General features: G+C 42.7%; 1 protein-coding gene across 7 annotated transcripts in view; it reads right to left on the bottom strand.

The window, feature by feature from the left end:
* Positions 1-606: 606 nt before the first annotated feature.
* LOC139420461 (voltage-dependent L-type calcium channel subunit beta-2-like) overlaps positions 607-22,926 on the bottom strand; it is a 129,768-nt gene continuing 107,448 nt past the window's right edge. For 5 of the 7 annotated variants that reach the window (XM_071170631.1, XM_071170629.1, XM_071170634.1 and 2 more), the window contains 7 exons: positions 16,870-16,950; positions 15,582-15,640; positions 14,852-14,961; positions 7,126-7,280; positions 6,037-6,132; positions 4,205-4,387; positions 607-3,019 (listed from right to left, as the gene is read on the bottom strand). In XM_071170631.1, coding sequence (XP_071026732.1) covers positions 2,273-3,019; positions 4,205-4,387; positions 6,037-6,132; positions 7,126-7,280; positions 14,852-14,961; positions 15,582-15,640; positions 16,870-16,950 — 1,431 coding nt within the window. In that variant the 3' untranslated portion in view covers positions 607-2,272. The remainder of the gene's footprint in view (positions 3,020-4,204; positions 4,388-6,036; positions 6,133-7,125; positions 7,281-14,851; positions 14,962-15,581; positions 15,641-16,869; positions 16,951-22,926) is intronic. The other 2 variants (XM_071170632.1, XM_071170630.1) reach the window with 1 other exon arrangement.

Here is a 22,926-nt window from a genome sequence, read left to right on the forward strand (position 1 = left end):
TTCCGACTTAACTTCGTTGTTGAAGTATAAGAACATGGGTTACCAAACCCTTTCACAGGGTTTGAGGTTTCTCTGGTCTCCACCCAATTAATAAGTAAATCCTCCCCATTTTTGGAATAACCTGCAGAACCCCTGCATCTTGATTCCCTGGTGCCGCTACGGAAGTTTAGTAGTCGAATGTTGATTTAGTTAAATGAGAATTGCATTTGTCTTGATTACATGTGAAAAATGTATTGTTGTGTTGAAATGGTAGTTTTTCAAATTGTAACCTGTAATTTTTATACATTTTATTGGAATGTTCGTGTTGAGTTTGTTGTCCCGGGGGCACTATTGAAAATGAAACTATGGTGTCAATGGGCTCCCTTGATTAAATAAAAAAGTTGAATAACACATTTATAAAAATTAAACATTCCTGGTCAGAGTGCCAACGTCAGCTGCGAATGTCATTCTCAGAGGGAGCAGTTGCTTTTACACACACACACACACACACACACACACACACACGGTAAAGACAGACAGCACAGCTTTGTAAAAAACAGCATTTCATGAAACATATTTCCAATAGATCCAAGACCAATAGATATTCGTGTACATCAATTCTTTGTTGCCAAGTTTATTTTTTTGTATTTATACATATGTACATACATATGTACACTCTTAAAAATGTGTAGTGCTACTAGAGTAGCATATAAATGGATAATCATAATATTTTAGGCAAAAATAAAACCAAAAACTTTAAATTGTTCTAGGGGACTGGCTGGTTGGTGGTAATGTAAACAGAGGGCCAGAGTATGTGACCTCGGATGCATCTCAAATTGTACCCTATTCCCTAAATTGTGCACTACTTTTGAGTAGATCTCTATGGGCCCTGGTCAAAAGTAGTGCACTATATATAGGGAGCAGGGTGACATTTGGGGCACATACCCCTAACCTGCTTACAGAGGGCAGCCTGAACTAAGAAACCTCACTAGGGATCTACTTCTTATAACTCAGACATTCACCTAAATCACATTTCCTCAAGTAAGGACCCTATAACCTCATCATCAATGCAAACTTTATAACTAGCTCTTGTCCAGTGCGTTATGTGGGGCTAGCCGACACTGAGGCTCAGCGTTAGAAAGCCACGTGTAACGCCCTGGACTGGAGCTATGTTATAACTAGGTTATTACAACTGTTCTTGAGCACCATAGCCTGGCAGAAAGGCTAACCTTTAGCATCCAGTTGATTTCACTCAGTGGTTGTGATTGATTTTCAATTAGACATCGAAAATAAATATAATTCAAGGGAATATTTTTGGGGTATCTCATAACGCACATTTATAGCTAATTGGACTGTACTAAGTGCATGGAACTGTCCATAAGAAAGGGTTTCACTTAAAAATACATACCATCATGGAATAAAGTGGATTGATTTTACCCGATAACTCTACTCTAAAATATAAAATAGTTGTACACCTGACACCAACAATGTGATTCAGTCTACAGTATGTTGTACTAAAAGTGCTGAACAGAGTGTGTATCAATGTTACAAAATGTTTCTGGACCCTTTAAAAATTGAACAACAGTACTGTAATGTCACTATTCTTTTTGTCTTGTAAGGCCAGACTAAGGTGTGGCCCAATGGAGAGGCAGCATCAACATCAGAGGACCAAACACCGAAAATGAACAATGCAGATTTTTTTTTTGAAACGCAAGCAAGAAACAGGAACAATTAAATTAAACAAAAACAATTGCAAATATATAGCATTTAACCTAGTTACATGGTTTCCCACTTCTCAGTCATTGCTAACAGTAGTCTGAATGAACAAATTCTTCTTTTAAGTGGCAGCATACAAAAAATAAATACAAAAAACCCTGACAAATATGTTTTAAATGCTAGTCACAGAAAGCAGTACAGTACAGAAGATAATTCTGCTGTCGTGTCATGCTTCATCAAACACAGGTTTAAAATATGCATATTTGAGAAGATCCATGCATATCCACACATAAACGAAAATGTCTATGTATCGATACACACACACACACACACACACACACACACACACACACACACACACACACACACACACACACACACACACACACATATATATATATATTTATTTACTATATATAATAAAAATACTGCCATTGCTAAGGATGCAACAGCCTTTACAAAGGAAGCATACATAAATGGGTGTAGCAGCAAGATGGGACAACAGAACGGTTTCAGAGAGAGGGGAGTCCTACCACTGTCTCAGTGTGTGAGGGGTTGGAGTCTCGGGGCTAGGCTGTCACTGGTGAATATAGGGGTCTCTGGCCCAGTCCTCTGTGTCACCCCTCTTTTTGGGGGCAACCTCCCCCTCCCTGTCCCGGTCGCGGTCATAGTACTGGTGGTGGTGGTGGTCGCGCGCCGGTCGTTGATGGTGGTGACTGCGCGGCTTGTTGCGCTCGTTGTGGTCCTGCTCGTTACGCTCCTTAGAACGGTGGTGTCCTATTGTGCTGTGGCCCGCCTCCTCGCCAGCGCGGTGATGGTGGTGGTGGTGATGATGATGGTCCCTGGGTTGGGGCTGGGCCTCGTAGCGCCCCTGCTGCTGCTGGGGGTGCCCCCCCTCTCCAAGCCCCTCCTCATCATCCTCCTCTCCAAAATCATCCTCCTCTTCCTGGTGTAGGAGTTGAGACAGGGGCTCTATGTACGCTGAGTCTCTGCTTTCTCTGCTCTCCCGGCTCTCGGGGGTCTCTGAGTCCTGTGTCTCCCCCCGGGAGAGACCCTTGCCACCACGATGATGGTGGTGGTGGTTGTGGTGCTGCTCAGTTCGCTGGGAGGAGGAGCGGTGGTGGATGTGCTGGGGTCTCCTGGAAGACTCTGTCCTTAGGGGCCTCTCCTCCTCCTCCCTCTCCTCCTCCCCCTCCCCATCTGGCTGCTCCTGGCTCTGATGCTGGCTGTGGTGGTGATGGTGGTGCTGGTGGTCCTCTCTGGAGTCCTTCCTCTCCCCACCTTGTCCTGCCTTGTCCCCTGCTTTCTCCTCTGCCCCGCCGCCCTGGGGTTAGCAACACAACACGCCTGTTAGTACAGTTAGACACACCAACACGCATATGCAGAGTAAAAAAGACAAACACACACCCTCAATCACATGCAAATCAAACACACATTTCAACCATTTCCAGACAACATTTCAAATTCACACACGGAAACCTGCATGCATGAAATTCAAACAGCACACTTGTACACATACACACATGTGCACTGCACACTCAAAGGTTGAATATAGGTTATCAACCAACCACTGAAGGTTGACTATGGTCCTGGAGAATACAGTTTCCCTAAAAATCCTCATATCCGTTTGCTTTCAGATTAATTTGGCCTGGTTTATTATTTTAAGTCTCCAGAACCAAGGCCGAATCCCCATGGAATACTAACACTTGGGCCAAGTCCCAAATGGCACCCTATTTCCTACTTAGTGTACTACTTTTGACCAGAGCCCTATGGGCACTGGTCTATAGTAGTGCACCATATAGGGAATAGGGTGCCATTTGAGATGCATCCCTGAAGTCCACACAGCTCTTATGACGGAGTATCTCACTCACCACAATCACAGACATGTTAACCTCACTCATCAGACGCATTTTCATCAGCATTTTCAAGAGTTTCAAAAGGACTCTCATTGTCAGGAGTTTCAGTCTTACATTTCCCAATGGGGGAGCAATGGATGGGGAAAAGACGTGGACATTTTAAAAACAACTGAAACAGACCTGAATCAATCAAATGACCCAAACAAATTGTTCGCTGCTCACCGTTAAATACAGAACCTTCAAATAGATCATTATTTTCAAACTGACAGAGGTGCATAATGCAAAACACATCATGATCAACCTATTCATTCATTTTCCTCTCAGTATTAATTATTTCAAAGGAATTCATTATAGCAACCCACTGTGTTAAACCAATTAAAATGACAAGCTCCTGAGTTGTCAGCGTACTTTCCTGACTTAATAACCTTGACTAGTCATGGTTAGCAGGCCCACCACCGGTCATGTTCCTCGTCTCTCTATTCCTATTACTCTCTCTGCCCTGCTCTTTCCTACCGTGGTCAGTGTGTCATGACTCTGACTCAGTGGCGGCACAGGCTGCTCATGGCCAGTGAGCTACTGGTCTCCCTGCTATCCCTGTCTGGGCCATGGAGCAGGCTGCCCATGTTGGCCTAAAGCCTGGTCAGCACCTGTACCTGCATGCTGGAGACGGGAGCGGGGCTGGAGGGCAGGGCGTCTGTGGCCAGCTTGGCCAATAGCGGGTTGGGGGGGTTGCAGCTGGCGGGGTGGGTGCTCTTCCAGTAGGCCTCCAGGTAATCAGCCATGTGCTCACACGCATCCTCCAGCTGGTTCTCATCCAGGATGATGTCAAACATCTCCTACATGAGAGATAAACAGAGGGAGGGAGGAGGGGATAACAGTATACTCTTTAAAAAAAAACCTAAAAGGGTTCTTCTGCTGTCCCCATAAGACATCTCTTTGAACAAGAAGGTTCTACATGGAACCCAAAAGCGTTCTACCTGGAACCAAAAATAGCTCTCCTATGGGACAGCCAAAGAACCCTTTTGGAGCCCTTTTTTCTGACTGTATTGTTAGTGTTTTATGTGCCCAAAACAGAGAGATAAAGAGAGGAAGAAAGGAGGATAGGAAAAAACTCAATTGTTAGTGTTTTAAGAGCTGAAAACAGAGAAATAAAGAGAGAGAAAGGAGGATTGGAAAAAACTCAATTGTTAGTGTTTTAAGGGCTGAAAAACAGCATGTGTATGTGCTATGTATGGGCCAAGAATAGCATCATAACAATTTTAAAACAGCGGATCTACTTTTTCTTCGTGATAAAAAAGGACAGACTTCGGGATTCTTTGGGAATAACTTCCAAATCACTTCAGCAAGAAACTGACCTGCTTCTCTGATTAAGAAAGTTAGACAAAAACTGTCAAAAAATTAAAAAATGAAATAAAATATTCATTTGGCAAGAATTTTCTGATCAGTGAGATTGTTGAAAGCTAAATCCCACTAGGGATGCAATGGCGCTACAGAGGGTAGTGCGTACGGCCCAGTACATGACTGTACCTGACATCCACGACCTATATACTAGGCGATGAGGAAGGCCCAAAGTCACCCAAGTCATAGACTGTTCTCTCTGCGACAGCACGGCAAGCAGTACCGGAGCGCCAAGTCTAGGACCAAGAGGCTCCTTAACAGCTTCTACCCACAAGCCATGAAACTAATTCATCAAAAGCCACCTAGACAATTGACATTTACCCCCTCCCCCCTTTGTTTTTACACTGCTGCTACTCGCTGTTTATTATCTATGCACACTTTACAAATTACCTCGACTAACCTGTACATTGACTGGGTAACACCACCCCCTGTATATAGCCTCGTTATTGCCATTTTCTTGTTACTTTTTTTCCCCCATATTTTTTTTTCTCACTTTAGTCTATTCTGCAAATATTTTCTTAACTCTATTTCTTGAACTGTACTGCTGGTTAAGGGCTTGTAAGTAAGCATTTCACGGTAAGGTTGTACCTGTTGTATTCTACGCATGTGACAAATACAATTTCATTTGATGCTATTGGATGTACATTAGGGCAGATTTTCCACAAGCCTGAAATGATTGCACTCATATTCTAAAAGAATATCCAAGAAGATCACAGAAGGACGGAAATAGAATTGGCAGGAGATATGAGTCTTTCTGAAGCATTCCACAACAATTCCACAATTCCTACCGGGAGATATACGCACACGACTCAAAACCTCCACGCAAATCTGCGATCAACATCAGTGGCAATACACATAAGACTTCAAGTAACTCGAGTGTGTATTTTCAGTGTGAGTTCGCAAGTTAGGATTCAGCCCGCGATAGTCTCCTTTACAGTATCAACCGAGGCTTGATGCACAGAAACCCAAATCTTCAATCGGCACACTGAAACAGTATTATGAAATATCCAGGATGTGTTAGATATGGTATGTGGTGGGTGTCATCCAGGTAACAGTGATCTCTGGGCAGTGGTGTGGCTATACTCACGGCAGGGCACTGGGCCAGTTTGTCTGCGGCAACCATCTGGACATTGAGGTGCTTAGCCTGGGACTTCCCTCTGGACTTGATGAGCCTCTGCAGAACCTGTGGGACATATGAGCGAGGGGCATGAGAGGCCATCAGCACCATAACGGAGTAAACCCGATCCCATTAAAGCGTTGTCAACACCGTAGCAAAGTCAACTCCATCACACGGAAGCGTCATCAGCACCGAAACTAAGTCAACTCCAACACATCACAGCATCATCAGCACTGTGAGGAAGTCAACTCCGATGTAGCAGCAACGTGGAAACTTGAGCCTAACATCAGCACTAAAGTAGAACTGTGGTTTTACTGATTCACAGCAGCAGACGTTGATAAAAAGAGGAGTCAAATACACTTGGTTTATCCCATCGAGGTGCGATTCAACTGCCGACACTTTGATTTAGAGCCGTAATTCACATTCCTTCAGCGACGCCTTCTTTCCCTTTCTATTTTACTCAAATGCCAGCGTTTTTTGAAGGATATTTGAATCATGGGTGTTATTTACACTAAGGCTGAAGGTTAGCGTGATGAATCAGCCGCCCCACTTCATTCTCTCCCATTCAGACGAGCGGAGTAGTCAGCGCTGACAGGCCGTGTTTAATAACCCAAACAGGACGCCGTTCAGTTAGAAAAATGCGATATGAGCAGTGACAAGACATCCATACACCACTTGCTCCCCAATGCATCAGGGACATCCATAGACCTCCATAAACCAGTAGGAGACTACTTCCCTACTCAGGAGACTTTCACTTCAGCTCAGTTTACTTCATCAATCTGTCACTCACTGCTCTCACACTGGACCGTTTACACGTGTTCTCCTGGCCTGCATCTACCTTTCCACAATTACACATAATATTACTGTGTGTGATATGGAAGGTTGGCTGAATACATTACTAGAAAATAAAGGTTAGTATTAGAATATGAACCATGTAATACACTAGGGCACACTGTACACTAGTACACTGCAGTCAGTTTGACATGTCAAGTTTAAACTAAAGTGCATTTTGTGGAATGGAAATGTAAGTTGCCATTTTTTTGCATTGCTTGGCCTCACCTTAGGAGAGGAGATCTTGACGTAGACGATGATAGGAGCCAGGGATGTCTTGCCCAGTTGGGCCGGGTGGTTGATGGTGTCTGCGTCCAGAACCACCAGCTGTAAGGTCCGGGCCAGTTCAAAGATACGCTCTATCTCACTCTGCACTTCAGCTACTAAGAGAGAACGAGAGGGGCAGAGGGAGGGACAGACGAGTCACAGACAGAGAGAGAGAGAGCTAGAACGAAAGTCAAACCATAGATCCGTTTCCATTCTGCCGTTCAGTTAGGCGGCGGTGAGAGAAGGAGATATTAGCAAGACAATGATTATAATTTTTTTTTAAAGTGAAATATTAGCTTTTCCCTCAAATAAAGGAAATTCAAAAGCTAATTTGACCTTTGTACAAACAAGGATTTTCAACATAAGCAGCTTGACTACTGCTAGACTACTCCAAGATTTATTAGTCAGATTAGTAAGGAAGAGGTTGTATTTGCTCGGTTGCATCTAGGACACTGTACATTGAACTCATTACACCTGGTTCGCAAGCATGTGAACGGCTTGTGTATGGAGTGTATGGTTGATGAAACAGTGAAGCATGTGTTTGTTTCTTTCTTCATTTATATATCATAACCGGCATCGATAAAAGACAGTACTGTGCAGCCGTTTTCATCGACCTGGCCAAGGCTTTCGACTCTGTCAATCACCGTAGACTCAACAGCAGACTCAACAGCCTTGGTTTCTCAAATGACTGCCTCGCCTGGTTCACCAACTACTTCTCAGATAGAGTTCAGTGTGTCAAATTGGAGGGCCTGTTGTCCGGACCTCAGGCAGTCTCTATGGGGGTACAACAGGGTTCAATTCTCGGGCTGACTCTTTTCTCTGAAAATGTCAACGATGTCGCTCTTGCTGTGGGTGATTCCTTGATCCACCTCTAGGCAGACGACACCATTCTGTATACATCTGGCCCTTCTTTGGACCCTGTGTTAACAAACCTCCAAACGAGCTTCAATGTGATACAACACTCATTCCGTGGCCTCCAAGTGCTCTTAAATGCAAGTAAAACTAAATGCATGCTCATCAACCGAATCGCTTTCCGCACCCGCCCGCCCAACTAGCATCACTACTCTGGACGTTTCTGATTTAGAATATATGGACGACTACAAATACCTAGGTCTCTGGCTAGACTGTAAACTCTCCTTCCAGACTCATATTAAGCATCCTCAAATTAAATCTAGAATCGCTTCCTATTTCTCAACAAAGATTCCTTCAACGACGTTGCCAAAACTACCCTCGTAAAACTTACTATCCTACCGATCCTCGACTTCGGCGATGTCATTTACAAAATAGCCTCCAACACTCTACTCAGCAAACTGGACGCAGTCTATCACAGTGCCATCCATTATGTCACCAAAGCCCCATATACCACCCACCACTGCGACCTCAATGCGCTCGTCGGCTGGCCCTCGCTACATTCGTCGCCAAACCCACTGGCCCCAGGTCATCTATAAGTCTTTGCTAGGTAAATCTCCGCCTTATCTCAGCTCACTGGTCACCATAGCAACACCCACTCGTAGCACACACTCCAGCAGGTATATCTCACTGGTCATCCCCAAAGCCAAGACCTGGATTGGCTGCCTTTCCTTCCAATTCTCTGCTGCCAATGACTGGAATTAATTGCAAAATCGCTGAAGTTGGAGACTTATATCTCCCTCACTAACTTTAAGCATCAGCTATCTGAGCAGCTTACCGATCGCTGCAGCTGTACACAGCCAATCTGTAAATAGCCCATCCAACTCCCTACCATCCCCACATTGCTTTTATTTACTTTTTTTGCTCTTTTGCACACCAGTGTTTCTACTTGCACATCGTCATCTGCACATCTATCACTCCAGTGTTAATTTGCTAAATTGTAATTACTTCGCTGCTATGGCCTATTTATTGCCTTACCTCCTCACTCTATTTGCACACACTGTATATAGATGTTTCTATTGTGTTATTGACTGCTTTTGTTATCCCACTTGTAACTTTGTGTTGTTGTTGTTTTTCGAACTGCTTTGTTTTATCTTGGCCAGATTGCAGTTGTAAATGGGAACTTGTTCTCAACTGGCCAACCTGGTTAACCTCTTGAAGCTAGGGGTCACTATTTTTATGTTTGGAAAAATAACGTTCCCAAAGAAATTGCTTATTTCTCAGGACCAGATGCTAGAATAGGCATAGAATTGACAGATTAGGATAGAAAACACTCTAAAGTTTCCAAAGCTGTCAAAATATTGTCTGTGAGTATAACAGAACTGATATTGCAGGCGAAACCCTGAGGAAAATCAAATCAGGAAGTGCCTCTTATTTTGAAACCCTTCTGTTCCTTTGCATGCCTAGCCAACATTTAAAGGGATATCAACCAGATTCCTTTTTCTCCGGCTTCCCTAAGGTGTCAACAGTCTTCAGACATAGTTGCAGGCTTTTATTTAGAAAAATGAGCCAGAAAGATAACATCGCGTCAGGTGGTCGCATGAGTTTTGCTCGCGCAACATAGTTTTGGCTGCCATTGCATTTCACTCTCCTACCGTGAAAGACATTTGCGGTTGATATATTATCGATGATATATTTTAAAAACAACCTGAGGATTGATTATAAAAATGTTTGACATGTTTCTGTGGACATTACGGAAACTATTTGGAATTTGTCTGCGTTGTTGTGACCGCTCTTTCCTGTGGATTTCTGAACATAATGCGCCAAACAAACGGAGGTATTTTGGATATAAAAATAATCTTTATGGAACAAAAGGAACATTTATTGTGTAACTGGGAGTCTCGTGAGTGAAAACATCCTAAGATCATCAAAAGGTAAACAATTAATTTGATTGCTTTTCTGATTTTCGTGACCAAGCTGCTTGATGCTAAGTATACATAATGTTTTGTCAAACGATCGATAAACTTACACAAATGCTTGGATTGCTTTCACTGTAAAGCATATTTTCAAAATTTGACACGACAGGTAGATTAACAAAAGGCTAAACTGTGTTTTCCTATATTGCACTTGTGATTTCATGAATGTAAATATTTTTAGTAATATTCATTGAATGTGGCGCTATGCAATTCAGCGGTTCTTGATGGCAATTATCCCGTTAACGGGATTGCAGCCATAACAAGTTAACAGGGCTTGAGAAAGGAAGAATGGGACACAATCCCCAAATCCAAATGTGCAAAGCTGATACAGGCATACCCAAGACGACTCAAAGCTGTAATCGCCGCCAGAGGCGCTTCTACAAAGTGGTGATTCAGAGGTGGGAATATGTAAATTAGATATTTCTGTATTTCATTTTCAATAGATTTGCAAACATTTCTAAAAACATGTTTTCACTTTGTCATTATTGGATATTGTGTGTAGATGGGTGGAAAAAAACGTATATTTAATAAATTTTGAATTCAGACTGTAACTGTGGAATAAGTCAAGGGGTTTGAATACTTTGAAGGCACTGCATCTGGGACTGGGAAATAGTGTGACACCAATCAGACCCCCGAGGGCTGAAGTACCAGATCGAGATGGAATCAACAGACTCGACACAAGATCCAGCATGATCTGATGCAGGGCTCCCCTAGAGAGTTAGCGTCTTGTAGGTTTTTCTCCAACCCTAATCTAGTGCACCTGATTCTAATAACTATTTGATCGATAAGCTACAGGAGGGTAACTCTCCATGAGATCTGAACCTCCACCTAGTCCCCCCCACCCTTTTCTCTTGTGACCTCTCTTCCTCTACTATAGCTGTCTTTAGTGATTGGACTGAGAGAGATGGAAACACAGACAGCCGGCCGCTACGACATTTAACAATGTGTCATTCATTCGCCATTAAATCATCATGTAAAATAAAGTAAATCTTTGTTTCATATTCTTGTTTGTTTGTACTAAGGACGTCCAGTATATGAATAGTACTGATGACTGTATTACAATCATGTTGGTAAGATATTGTAATACTTTCTGTAACTGGTCTCATCACCTGCTGCTTGCATTTCAATAGGTAATTTGTATTTAAATTATACAATTGCCAGAAAGTGAGAATAAATCAGGCTAAGATGCTGCAACATCAGTCAACAACCACTGTAGTGCAGAACAACATTGCCTTAACACTTGTGATGAGACTCTATTGGAGATATGGCCAAAGAGTAGCTTATACCAACGATCAAGGTAAGAATATACATAGCTATAAAGTTCTATTTCTGTTTGATTAAATTGTTGCGGCATTATGCTATGTAATTTGAGCATTGGTTTAAATTGATGCAACAAAATGAACGTTTGTAGCCGATCTGAGCTCATGCCTGCATGTTAGATAGTTAATCTACCTTGAATAATACTGTGAGTATTGCTGAGATAATTTAACAAAAGAAGTATGTTGAGGGTCAATGTTGTCACAACGAGGGAACAAAAGAAGTATGCCGAGGGTCAATGTTAACGTAAACTCGTACATAGCCTTGGTCCGTACAATTGCCCTTATTTTAGTGCCCCAAAAACGTAATACTTCCAGATCAACTGTAATGTCAATACCATTGTGAAGCACAATTTCTCCCCCTTCCAACAAAATCAATTACATGACCTAAACGCTGCCCTTTCTGCATAATTCAAGCAGGCAATGAGCCCGTCGAGTCTTTTTAAAAATGGCGGGTGGGGAAGCGAAACTAATGTGTAATAGTGAGGAGAGATGTCGTGTGGGAAAATTGCTATTTTTCACTCGATCTGTCCAACTTATCACCTTATCACCTCTAAAATGTAAATAAAACAGTATAAAGAGTTTATATAATGTGTCATTACATACCTATTTGAAGGTTTGTGTCGAATTTGAATCGGGTTTTTAGGGCGGTGCTAAAGTGATCTTAGAAGTAAACAGCGGCTTTGAGAATGATGATCGCATGCAATGATGACGAAAAAAATTACTAGGTATCTCCCCCTTACCCCCGTCACTGTCCATTTCTTGTTTTTAAAGGATGATAGAAGTGCTACACCTGGTGGAGAGAGATTGTAAGAAATAGTTGCTTTATGCGTGCTGTACGTTGCGCCATGACACGTCACGATGTAACAGAAACCTAGTTCACACCCCCGATTTTGACGTCAACACAGTCACTACAATCCCATTAGTTTTCTTTGTAGCCTCGTTTGAATGTTGCGGTTGCGCACATCTGTACGGTATGGGGTGTGTTTACGTTAACTAGCTAGCCAACTTGTGCCATAGTTGGGCTGCTCAGACGAGATGTGAACCCGTGAGCCTGGATGGCTAGCAAGCTAGCTAGCTAGTAGATAGCGTTACGATGTCAACTAATTAAACATACAATTTCAACAGTGTAGGCTATCTGGCTTGAATTCTATTTTGAATATGGCTTAGATATGACTGAGAACAAAAATATATTGCGCATCAATGTTGTCAAGATATAACGTTAGCTAGTTAATTAATAACTTGTGTAGGTAACTAGCTAGCTACTGTTGCTAAGATACAAGAGTGGCTTGGTTTCAGTTTTACGTCACGGCTCAGTACATAGAACAGATATATCGTCAATGAGGACCTGCTGCATTTCTCACCTTGCATGGGACTGTATGATTTCTGATCCTGCTTCTGTCTGTCTTATCTTTTCTGTTTCTCCTTCAACCACAATTAAATATTAGCCTGCTAGCCCCCCATGTAATTACTTAGCTTTCCGTCATGAGTTGCTGTAAAAGAGCAGTGAAAATATTGTTTTCAAATACATCAACAACACATTTCTCGGTTAATCAAATGGAAGGCACTTCCGCCAACTTTCTTGGTCTTTCGAGCGTCACTGTTGACAACTTAGTGGAACTTCTTAAATGTCTTCTTAGAGAATCCCGACGGGAGAAGGGTACATTTTATAGATTCTTTTAGCAAGAAAAATCCATCTGCTGACCATTTAAGGATTTGAGTCCTCAACCGGTGGGCCAAATTTCATTTTGTGATATGTAATATTGACAAGCGCAACTATTGCCACGTCTATAATACTATAGGATTGTGTGGAAATTGGAAGTATTCTTTTTTAAATTTAACCTTTATTTAACTAGGCAAGTCAGTTAAGAACAAATTCTTATTTATAATGCCGGCCTACCCCAGCGAAACCTATGGGACTGCCACGGCCGGATGTGATTTAGCCTGGATTCGAACCGAAGACTGTAGTGTCGCCTCTTGCACTGAGATGCTGTGCCTTAGACCGCTGTGCCACTTGGGAGTAACCAGTATTAACTAATGCATTTTTCTCCAGTTGGGTCAAATACATATATCATGAACAGTCCAGGAAATCTCCCTAGCAACACTTTTTATTACATTTCATTAGCAGCTCAAACAAAGCTTGTGTTTGCACATCGAGAGCTGCCCATGACTAAGATACCCACCTCTTGCTCTATTCGTTTGTGATCGGAAATTGCACTGATGGTCCAGATGTGTGTCTGATAGTTATAATTCAGAGATTGTCATTAGGCCCACTAAACTTGTAGCCAGAATTGATGTGTACACTGTTGTATGCGCGCGTCTTGGTCTTGGCCACTTATCTCCGCTTTGGAAAAATATTAGTGTTCTCGTGAACCACAAAGCAAAGGGTATACTGCCCATTTCCAAGTCAATTCAAGTCAAGAATTGTCATGCAGCTGACATGCGTAATGTTAAATAATGATGTAATTGCCTATAGTTTTCTTGCATTGACCTACCCCTACTATTTATTTTGCCAGGACGCCGTGCAGGACCGTACTGGCTTAGTCCACTTTCACCCCTGTATCTATCACCATCAAGACAGAGTCAGGGTTCAGCGTACAGTCAAAACATCAGTCCCCAAAGTGACAAAATAATTATCCAGTTGCATTGGCTTCAAGTTAAAGCTTTTAGTCAAAAGTGGAGCACAAAGAGTAATGTTTGTGCAGTGTTTTGAGTGTGTCCCAGTGCTAATGTATCTTTAAAGATGGGCGGGTTTATCCCATAACTACTCTCTTAGAAAAAAAAAGATTCCACCCCTAACCAAAAAGGGTTCTTCTATGGGGAGAGCCGAAGAACCCTTTTAGTTTTCTAGATAGCACCTTTTATTCTAAGAGTGTAATGGAGCAACCGGCACACCATGGATGCATCCCAGATGGCACTATGTACTCCCTATTTAGTGCACTACTTTTGACCAGGGCCCATACGACTCTGGTCAAAGGTAGTGCACTATGAAGTGAATAGTGTGCCATTTGGGACACAGGCCATGAGTAACGTTACAGAGCACCACGGCGATCCAACACAAAGATTAGCTGCATGGCTTCCGTAGTTTCGTTGGCTCAGTGAGGTCCTGTTTCATTGTTATCGCAGTTTGTTACTCAAACCTGGTAAAAACAGCTGCGTTCTTGACCTTGTTATCTGGCAGCAGGTATCTAGTCTCTCCTTTCTTTCTCTCTCTTTCGTCCCAAAAGCAAACCTTTTTAATCACAGGCCTGGCCAGGTCATTCTTCGCCTCCAACATCTGTAGGTCTGCATTATAACCATCTCCAAGGTTGTGCCAAAAATGGCACCCTATTCCCTATATAATGCACTACTTTCAACTAGAGCCCTTTGGGCCCTGGTCAAAAGTGGTCCACTATATAGGAAATAGGGTGCCTTTTGGGAAACATCCGAAGACTTTCTTTCATCTTTTATTCTTTCCCTTCTCTCTATGCAATGAATTAGTCTCTCTACAAACAATGGGCCCTAGAAGAACACAGAGGTTCCCCAACCTCATACCTCCAAACTTACCAAGGTTGGAGCGCGTGTTGGATCGCTCGATGATGGCGTGTTTACTAGGGTTGTTGAGGACGGAGCGTTTGGCAAGAGAGATATCTGCAGTGACTCGAGTGATTGATATTCTGATAGGAAGGCAGAGAGAAAATAACTGGTCACCGAGAGACTAGAGTGTGCTCTGATTTCTGAAACAGCCTTATCAATCAAATATTTAACACTTGGGAAAAAGTACAGAATTAGAAACAAAAAGGCATAGCAGCAAAATCACCATCCATAAGGAAGAGGGGAGAGTTTTGGGATTTCTAAGCAAGGTTTGGTAGAAGAGGGAAGAGAGTGGTGAGAGTATGCTTTGTAAAACTCATTGTTGGTTATCAAAAGGGTTGCACTTTGAGAGGGATATAAAACAATGCACAGTATATGCTAATGATCCTATGTTTTGTAAAATAACTTCCCTACTGCGAATGGGAAAGTGGCCAGGCAGCCGGAGAGGAGAGGAGCTGAGGAGATCCCTGCACTGCACTAGGGCCCACTATAGCCTATTAAGGACATGGAGAGGGCCTATTTAAAGTAGCAGCGAGCACACATCTCCAGGCCAAACAAACTTGTTACACACTCCCTCTGCGAAACCTCCAGGGATGACTAAATACCAGCCTATAGGACTCGGGCAGAGCATACTGAACAAGGATACAGAGAGAGAGAGAGAAAGAGGGAGGGAAGAAAGGAAAGCAGGGACAGCTCAACTTACCTTCCCTCAAATCTGTGTTTCAAAAAGTCAAACAGTGCTTTTTGCATCATATCTGTCACCTGAAACCAAATGGGGCAATAAAAACATAGTGAACATTTTAGAAATCACCATCATGAAAACAGACAATATGTGTGTGTGCATGGGTGGGTGAATCAAAGCAAGCTCTTTGTTGCTGAAAAAGGGAGCCCCACAGCACAGATTGCTGTTTCAGTATTGACTGAGGGCACGTCAGCCTTCCCCTGTGATCCTCCTCAGCTTAGTGTGTCCTGTTCTCACCAGGTTCCAGATACCCCTGTCCCTGTCTGCCTCCCACAAATACACAGAGACAAAGCTCAACTCTGTCATTGTATCTACAATGTAAACTAGTAGTAGAAGTGTAGTTAGTGTAAACAGTATGCATTAGTGAGTTGAGTAGTGGTGCTAGTTCAAGTAGAAGGGTTTCAAAATTCCAGTAACTTTTCCAAAATGTCTAGGTTTTCCAGAAATCAGAAGGGAATAAGCAGGACATCCAGAATCCTCCAACCAGGACTTCTGGAAAACCGGGGTAGTTTGGGAACGTTACACATTGGTTTCCTTACCCTGTAAACCGTCTATGGACAAGGTATGACAGCAATCCATCGTTTGGTTTCATTTCCCTGGCAGTTGCTTGCACAAGTCCCATTGAAGTCATGGGATCGATATTAGCATTTTCCAAATCATATCATATATAAGTGACTTTGTTGAGCTTCACAATAAATTGTAGTTACATTCGAATGATTTGGACATGATGTGTGAAAAAAATTAGAATATCAGTCCCATGACTTGAATGGGATTTGTGCCACAAATGCTAAAACGTTAATATTTGGAAACAGTGCCCGGGAAACTAAACCACCTCATTAGTTTGCTGTCATACCTTAAAGGGTAAGGAATGGTAATAAAGGGTTAATGCGTAAGAGTAAGGAAGGGTTGCTGTCATAGCTTAAAGGGTAAGGAAACCAATATATAATTTAAACATTTGGGTGAACTATCCCTTTAACAAGTAGGTCACATTCCACTGCTTAGACATTGCATGCATCAACCAATGGTTTCGTGCCACGTCATCAACTGTGTCATTGACTGACAGATTGCTATATGTGATGTGGTTAGCTGATAGGTAAAATGCCTATCAAGGTGATGTAAGATCTGGCAACATAAGTATTGGAATGCGACCATTGTGATCTAAATAGAATGTCCTTGTGAGTGTAGTAGTGGTAGTGTCAGTAATAATCCCTTATAAAAACTTTACAGCAATTTATAACAATTATGTTACCTCGTAGCCCTTCAGTGACGGTCCAACCAGGACCACAGGTCGCATGGAAGGCACAACGTCGTATGGAGGAATGTGTTCCGTCTGCCCAACGAGAGAAAACAAACCATCAGCTTCACATCCAGGGAGATTATTTTACATAGGATGCATCCCAAATGGCAACCTATTCCCTACACAGTGCAGGGCCCTGGTAAAAAAAGTAGTCCACTCAATAGGGAATAGGGTGGCATTTGGTACGCATACACAGAATTACACACACACAGAATTACACACTACGTCCAGCAGGGAACAGCATAGCACAACCCATTAGACCAGGGTTTCACAAACTCAGTCCTGGGGCCCCCCTGGGAGCCAGTTTTGGTTTTGCCCAGCAAAACTAACTCATCATCAAGCTTTGATTATATGAATCAGCTGTGTACTGCTAGGGCAAATAAGTAAACGTGCATCCGGGAGAGGGGCAGGACCCAGTTTGGGAAGCCCTGCACTAGAACTGAAAGGAACTATGAAATTAGTTGTCCTAATTGCGAGTCCCAGTTTACACTCAACACACAAGGATGCCAGCTAGAATGTTCGGACCCATAGAGATAGGGGTGTTCTGTTTTCAAAAGTAACAAATGATACCGAATTATATCACAGACTGAACAAATATTAAGATAATCTGTTAGTATTTGCTCTTAGAATACAACATTCTTATCTTCACCCAACCCCTAAATGAATTGAAAAGAAGCTTCACATGAACAACAATCATTCAATGTGTGGAAGTCAAGGTATACAGTGGCTTGCGAAAGTGTTCACCCCCCCTTGGCATTTTTCCTACTTTGCTGCCTTACTACCTGGAATTAAAATCAATTTGGGGGGGGGGGGGGGGGTTGTATCTTTTGATTTACACAACATGCCTACCACTTTGAATATGCAAAATATGTTTCATTGTAAATAACAAGAAATAAGGCAAAAAAAAATTGTGAGTGTGCAATACTACCCCCCGTCAATACTTTATAGAGCCACCTTTTGCAGCAATTACAGCAGCAAGTCTATTGGGGTATGTTTCTATAAGCTTTGCACATTTTTCAAGGCAAAACTGCTCCAGCTCCTTCAAGTTGGATGGGTTCCGCTGGTCTACAGCAATCTTTAAATCATACCACATATTCTCAATTGGATTGAGGTCTGGGCTTTGACTAGGCCATTCCAAGACATTTAAATGTTCCCCCTTAAACCGCTCGAGTGCTGCTTTAGCAGTATACTTAGGCTCATTATCCTGCTGGAAGGTGAACCTCTATCCCAGTCTCAAATATCTCTGGAAGAATGAAACAGGTTTCCCTCAAGAATTTCCCTGTATTTAGTGCCATCCATCATTCCATCATTGGGGCGGCAGGGTAGCCTAGTGGTTAGAGCGTTGGACTAGTGAAGGTTGCAAGTTCAAACCCCCGAGCTGACAAGGTACAAATCTGTCGTTCTGCCCCTGAACAGGCAGTTAACCCACTGTTCCTAGGCTGTTATTGGAAATAAGAACTTGGTCTAAACTGACTTTCATAATTAAATTAAATTCCTTCAATTCTGACCAGTTTCCCAGTCCCTGCCGATGAAAAACATCCCCACAGTATGATGCTGCCACCACCATGCTTCACTGTGAGGATGGTGTTCTTGGAGTGATGTAAGGTGCTGGGTTTGCGGCAGACATACCATTTTCCTTGATGGCCAAAAAGCTCAATTTTAGTCTCATCTGACCAGAGTACCTTCTTCCATATGTTTGGGGAATCTCCCACACGCCTTCTGACAAACACCAAACACGTTTGGTTATTTTTTTCTTTGAGCAATGGCTTTTTATCTGAACACTCTTCCGTAAAGCCCAGCTCTGTGGAGTGTACGGATTAAAGTGGTCCTATGGACAGATACTCCAATCTCCACTGTGCAGCTCCTTCAGGGTTATCTTTGGTCTCTTTGTTGCCTCTCTGATTAATGCCCTCCTTGCCTGGTCCGTGAGTTTTGGAAGGCGGCCCTCTCTTGGCAGGTTTGTTGTGGTGCCATATTATTTCTATTTTTTAATAATGGATTTAATGGTGCTCCATGGGATGTTCAAAGTTTGGGATATGTTTTTATAACCCAACCCTGATCTGTCCTTCTCCACAACCTCCAAAACCCTGCTCCTGTTTGGTGAGCTCCTTGGTCTTTATAGTGCCGCCCCTTGCTTAGGGGTGTTGCAGACTCTGGGGTCTTTCAGAACAGGTGTATATATACCGAGATTATGTGACAGATCATGTGACACTTAGATTGCACACAGGTGTCACTTCTGAAGGTAATTGGTTGCACCAGATCTTATTTGGGGGCTTCATAGAAAAAGAGGTGAATACATATGCATGCACCACTTTTCTGTTTTTATTTTTTTGCATTTCACTTCAACAATTTGGACTATTATATGTGTGTCCATTACATGAAATCCAAATAAAAATCAATTTAAATTAGGTTTTAATGCAACAAAATTGGAAAAACGCCAAGGGGGGTGAATACTTTTGCAAGGCACTGTACTTGTGTTGAGTGTGGAGACAGCAGAATCTCTAATTTCACAATTCTTATCTACTCAAAGGGGAATGTCAGTAGAGGAACTTGTTAGTCAGAACAGGGATAATCACAACAGAAGGCTAGAAATGCAAACGAGAGAGGAGCAGACTAGCAGAATAAAAAACACCCAGTCACACAGCAACAGAGTAGGAGCTCAGTGTATCTCAGTGACAGCTTCAGAGGGATCCGTCTGTGTGTGTGTGTGACAGCGAGGCAGTAGACTTCTAATGCCACATCTGCGTGTGCTGTCACAGTGGTGTGACAGTGCAGTGTGAGGAACACTCCGACAAACTGACAGACAGACAGACACGCCATTGCTTTGCAGGGAAATGAAAGCAGAGCGAGCAAGCGAGAGAGAGAGGCAGACGTTGCACTGAGTCGGTTTGTCACACTTCTACCTCCTCTTCTGTGCAAAATTAATGGACAATAACGTTTTCAAATGTAATCTAATCTTCTTTCACGACTCTGTATTACTGCTACACTGAACTACACTGAACAAAAATATATACGCAATTTCAAATATTTTACTGAGTTACAGTTCATACAAGGAAATCGGTCAATTCAAATAAATTAATGAGGCCCTAATCTATTGATTTCACATAACTGTTAATACAGATATGCATCTGTTGGTCACAGATACCTTAAAAAAAAAAGGTAGAGCGTGGATCAAACCAGTCAGTATCAGATGTGACCATCATTTGCCTCATGCTGCGTGACAAATCTCCTTCGTATAGAGTTGATCAAGCTGTTGATTGTGGCCTGTGGAATGTTGTCCCACTCCTCTTCAAATGGCTGTGTGAAGTTGCTAGATATTGTCTGGAACTGGAACATGCTGTCGTACACGTCAATCCAGAGCATCCTCAATGAGTGACATATCTGGTGAGTATGCAGGCCATTGAAGAACTGGGATATTTTCAGCTTCCAGGAATTGTGTGTACAGATCCTTGCGACATGGGGCAGTGCATTATCATGCTGAAACATGAGGTGATGGTGGTGGATGAATTGCAGACAATGGGCCTCAGGATTTCGTCACAGTATCTCTGTGCATTCAAATTGCCATTGATAAAATGCAATTGTGTTTGTTGTTCATAGCTCATGCCTGCCCATACCATAACCCCAGCGCCACTACTCTGTTCACAATGTTGACATCAGCAAATCACTCGCCCACACGACGCCATCTGCCCGGTACAGTTGAAACTGGGATTCATCCGATTCTCCAGAGTACCAGTGGCCATGGAAGGTGAGCATTTGCCCACTGAAGTCTGTTACAACGCCAAACTGCAGTCAGGTCAAGACCCTTTCCTGAGACGGATTCTGACAGTTTGTGCAGTAATTCTTTGTATGTACATCATCAGCTGTCTGGGTGGTTGGTCTCAGATAACCGCGCAGGTGAAGAAGCCGGATGTGGAGGTCCTGGGCTGGCGGTGGTTACACGTGGTCTGCAGTTGAGAGGCCGTTTGAACGTACTGCCAAATTCTCTAAAACGACGTGGTTGAGAAATTATCATTAAATTCAAACAGCTCTGGTGGACATTCCTGGAGTCAGCATTCCAATTCCACGCTCCCTAAAAACTTGTGTTGTGTGACAAAACTGCACATTTTAGAGTGGCCTTTTATTGTTCCCAGCACAAGGTGCACCTGTTTAATGATAATTCTGTTTAATCAACTTCTTGATATGGCCAAGAAGAAATGGTCACTAACAGAGACGTAAACAAATTTGTGCACAACATTTTACAGATTAGCTTTTGGAACATTTCTGGGATCTTTTATTTCAGCTCATTAAAACATTGGAGCAACAATTTACATGTCGCGTTTATATTTTTGTTCAGAGTACCTATTGCTCTTGCAGTTTTTTTCTCCATCTCACCCTTTTTTAAATATCTTAGTCTCTCTGCTGTCTACCTGTCTTTTCCTCTCTCCATCTCATTCCCTCTCTCCATCTCATTCCCTCTGTCCCTCTCTCAATCTCTTTCCCTCTGTCCCTCTCTCCATCTCTTTTCCTCTCTCCATCTCATTACCTCTCTCCATCTCATTCCCTCTCTCCATCTCTTTTCCTCTTTTCCTCTCTCCATCTCTTTAACTCTCTCCATCTCTTTAACTCTCTCCATCTCTTTTCCTCTTTTCCTCTCTCCATCTCTTTAACTCTCTCCACCTCTTTTCCTCTCTCCATCTCTTTAACTCTCTCCACCTCTTTACCTCTCTCCATCTCTTTTCCTCTCTCCATCTCTTTTCCTCTTTTACTCTCTCCATCTCTTTTCCTCTCTCCATCTCTTTTCCTCTTTTCCTCTCTCCATCTCTTTAACTCTCTCCATCTCTTTTCCTCTTTTACTCTCTCCATCTCTTTTCCTCTCTCCATCTCTTTTCCTCTTTTACTCTCTCCATCTCTTTTCCTCTCTCCATCTCTTTTCCTCTTTTCCTCTCTCCATCTCTTTTCCTCTCTCCATCTCTTTAACTCTCTCCATCTCTTTAACTCTCTCCATCTCTTTAACTCTCTCCATCTCTTTTCCTCTTTTACTCTCTCCATCTCTTTTCCTCTTTTCTTCTCTCCATCTCTTTAACTCTCTCCATCTCTTTTCTTCTCTCCATCTCTTTAACTCTCTCCATCTCTTTTCCTCTTTTCCTCTCTCCATCTCTTTTCCTCTCTCCATCTCTTTTCCTTTCTCCATCTCTTCTTCTCTCCACCTCTTCTTCTCTCCATCTCTTTTCCTCTCTCCATCTCTTTTCCTCTCTCCATCTCTTTTCCTCTCTCCATCTCTTCCCCCCCCCCCTTCCCCTCTTTCTCTCTCTCTATCTCTCTCCCAGTATCTGTCTCTCTCACTTTCATTTTTCTTCTGCTACCGTCACTGGCGGTCCCTGGGGAACTCTTGTTACATCCGAGTGGGGAAAGTGCTGCTAGATGCGGGCCAAAGCTGACCACGTCTGGAGAACCACCGGTCACTGTAGTCACAGATATTTTAGGCCATATTTTCCTGGCCTCGACTACAGGGTTATTGTTACAAAAGAAAATGCATGCTGCTAGATGATTGAAAACGGTGGCTATTGTCGCCATAGTTGTTGTATGGTCTTAGAAAGGACATTAGGCTGTACCTCTGTATCCATTTGGTATGCTGATTATTGTGAAAAGAAAATGAAAAAAAAAAAATGTTTTAAAGAAAGAGGATGGAGATGACGTTGGGGTTTGACAAGATTTGCTCCATGTCAAGACACGGAGTGCACACTTGGACTGAGAACGCTTGTTGTTTGTTATGTGTATAAGGTATGCCTACACACACATCCCGTCATGTGCCAAGAAAGCCCTGACGGGATGTTCCTAACTCTTTTGGAATGGTGTATTAAACGTAGCAGTGCTTTACATAAGAATAGATTTACGTAAGTTGTTTCATAATAAGACAAACACAAGAAGAGTTGTTGTATTTGTTCTAAAAGAGGTCACACTTGATTCATGCTGCTGTGTGATAAACACAACCAAACCAACAAGAGGACAGCAATCGCAGTTACTGTGGAT

This window comes from Oncorhynchus clarkii, chromosome 11, assembly GCF_045791955.1.
Source record: "Oncorhynchus clarkii lewisi isolate Uvic-CL-2024 chromosome 11, UVic_Ocla_1.0, whole genome shotgun sequence".
NCBI classification, from domain to species: domain Eukaryota; kingdom Metazoa; phylum Chordata; class Actinopteri; order Salmoniformes; family Salmonidae; genus Oncorhynchus; species Oncorhynchus clarkii.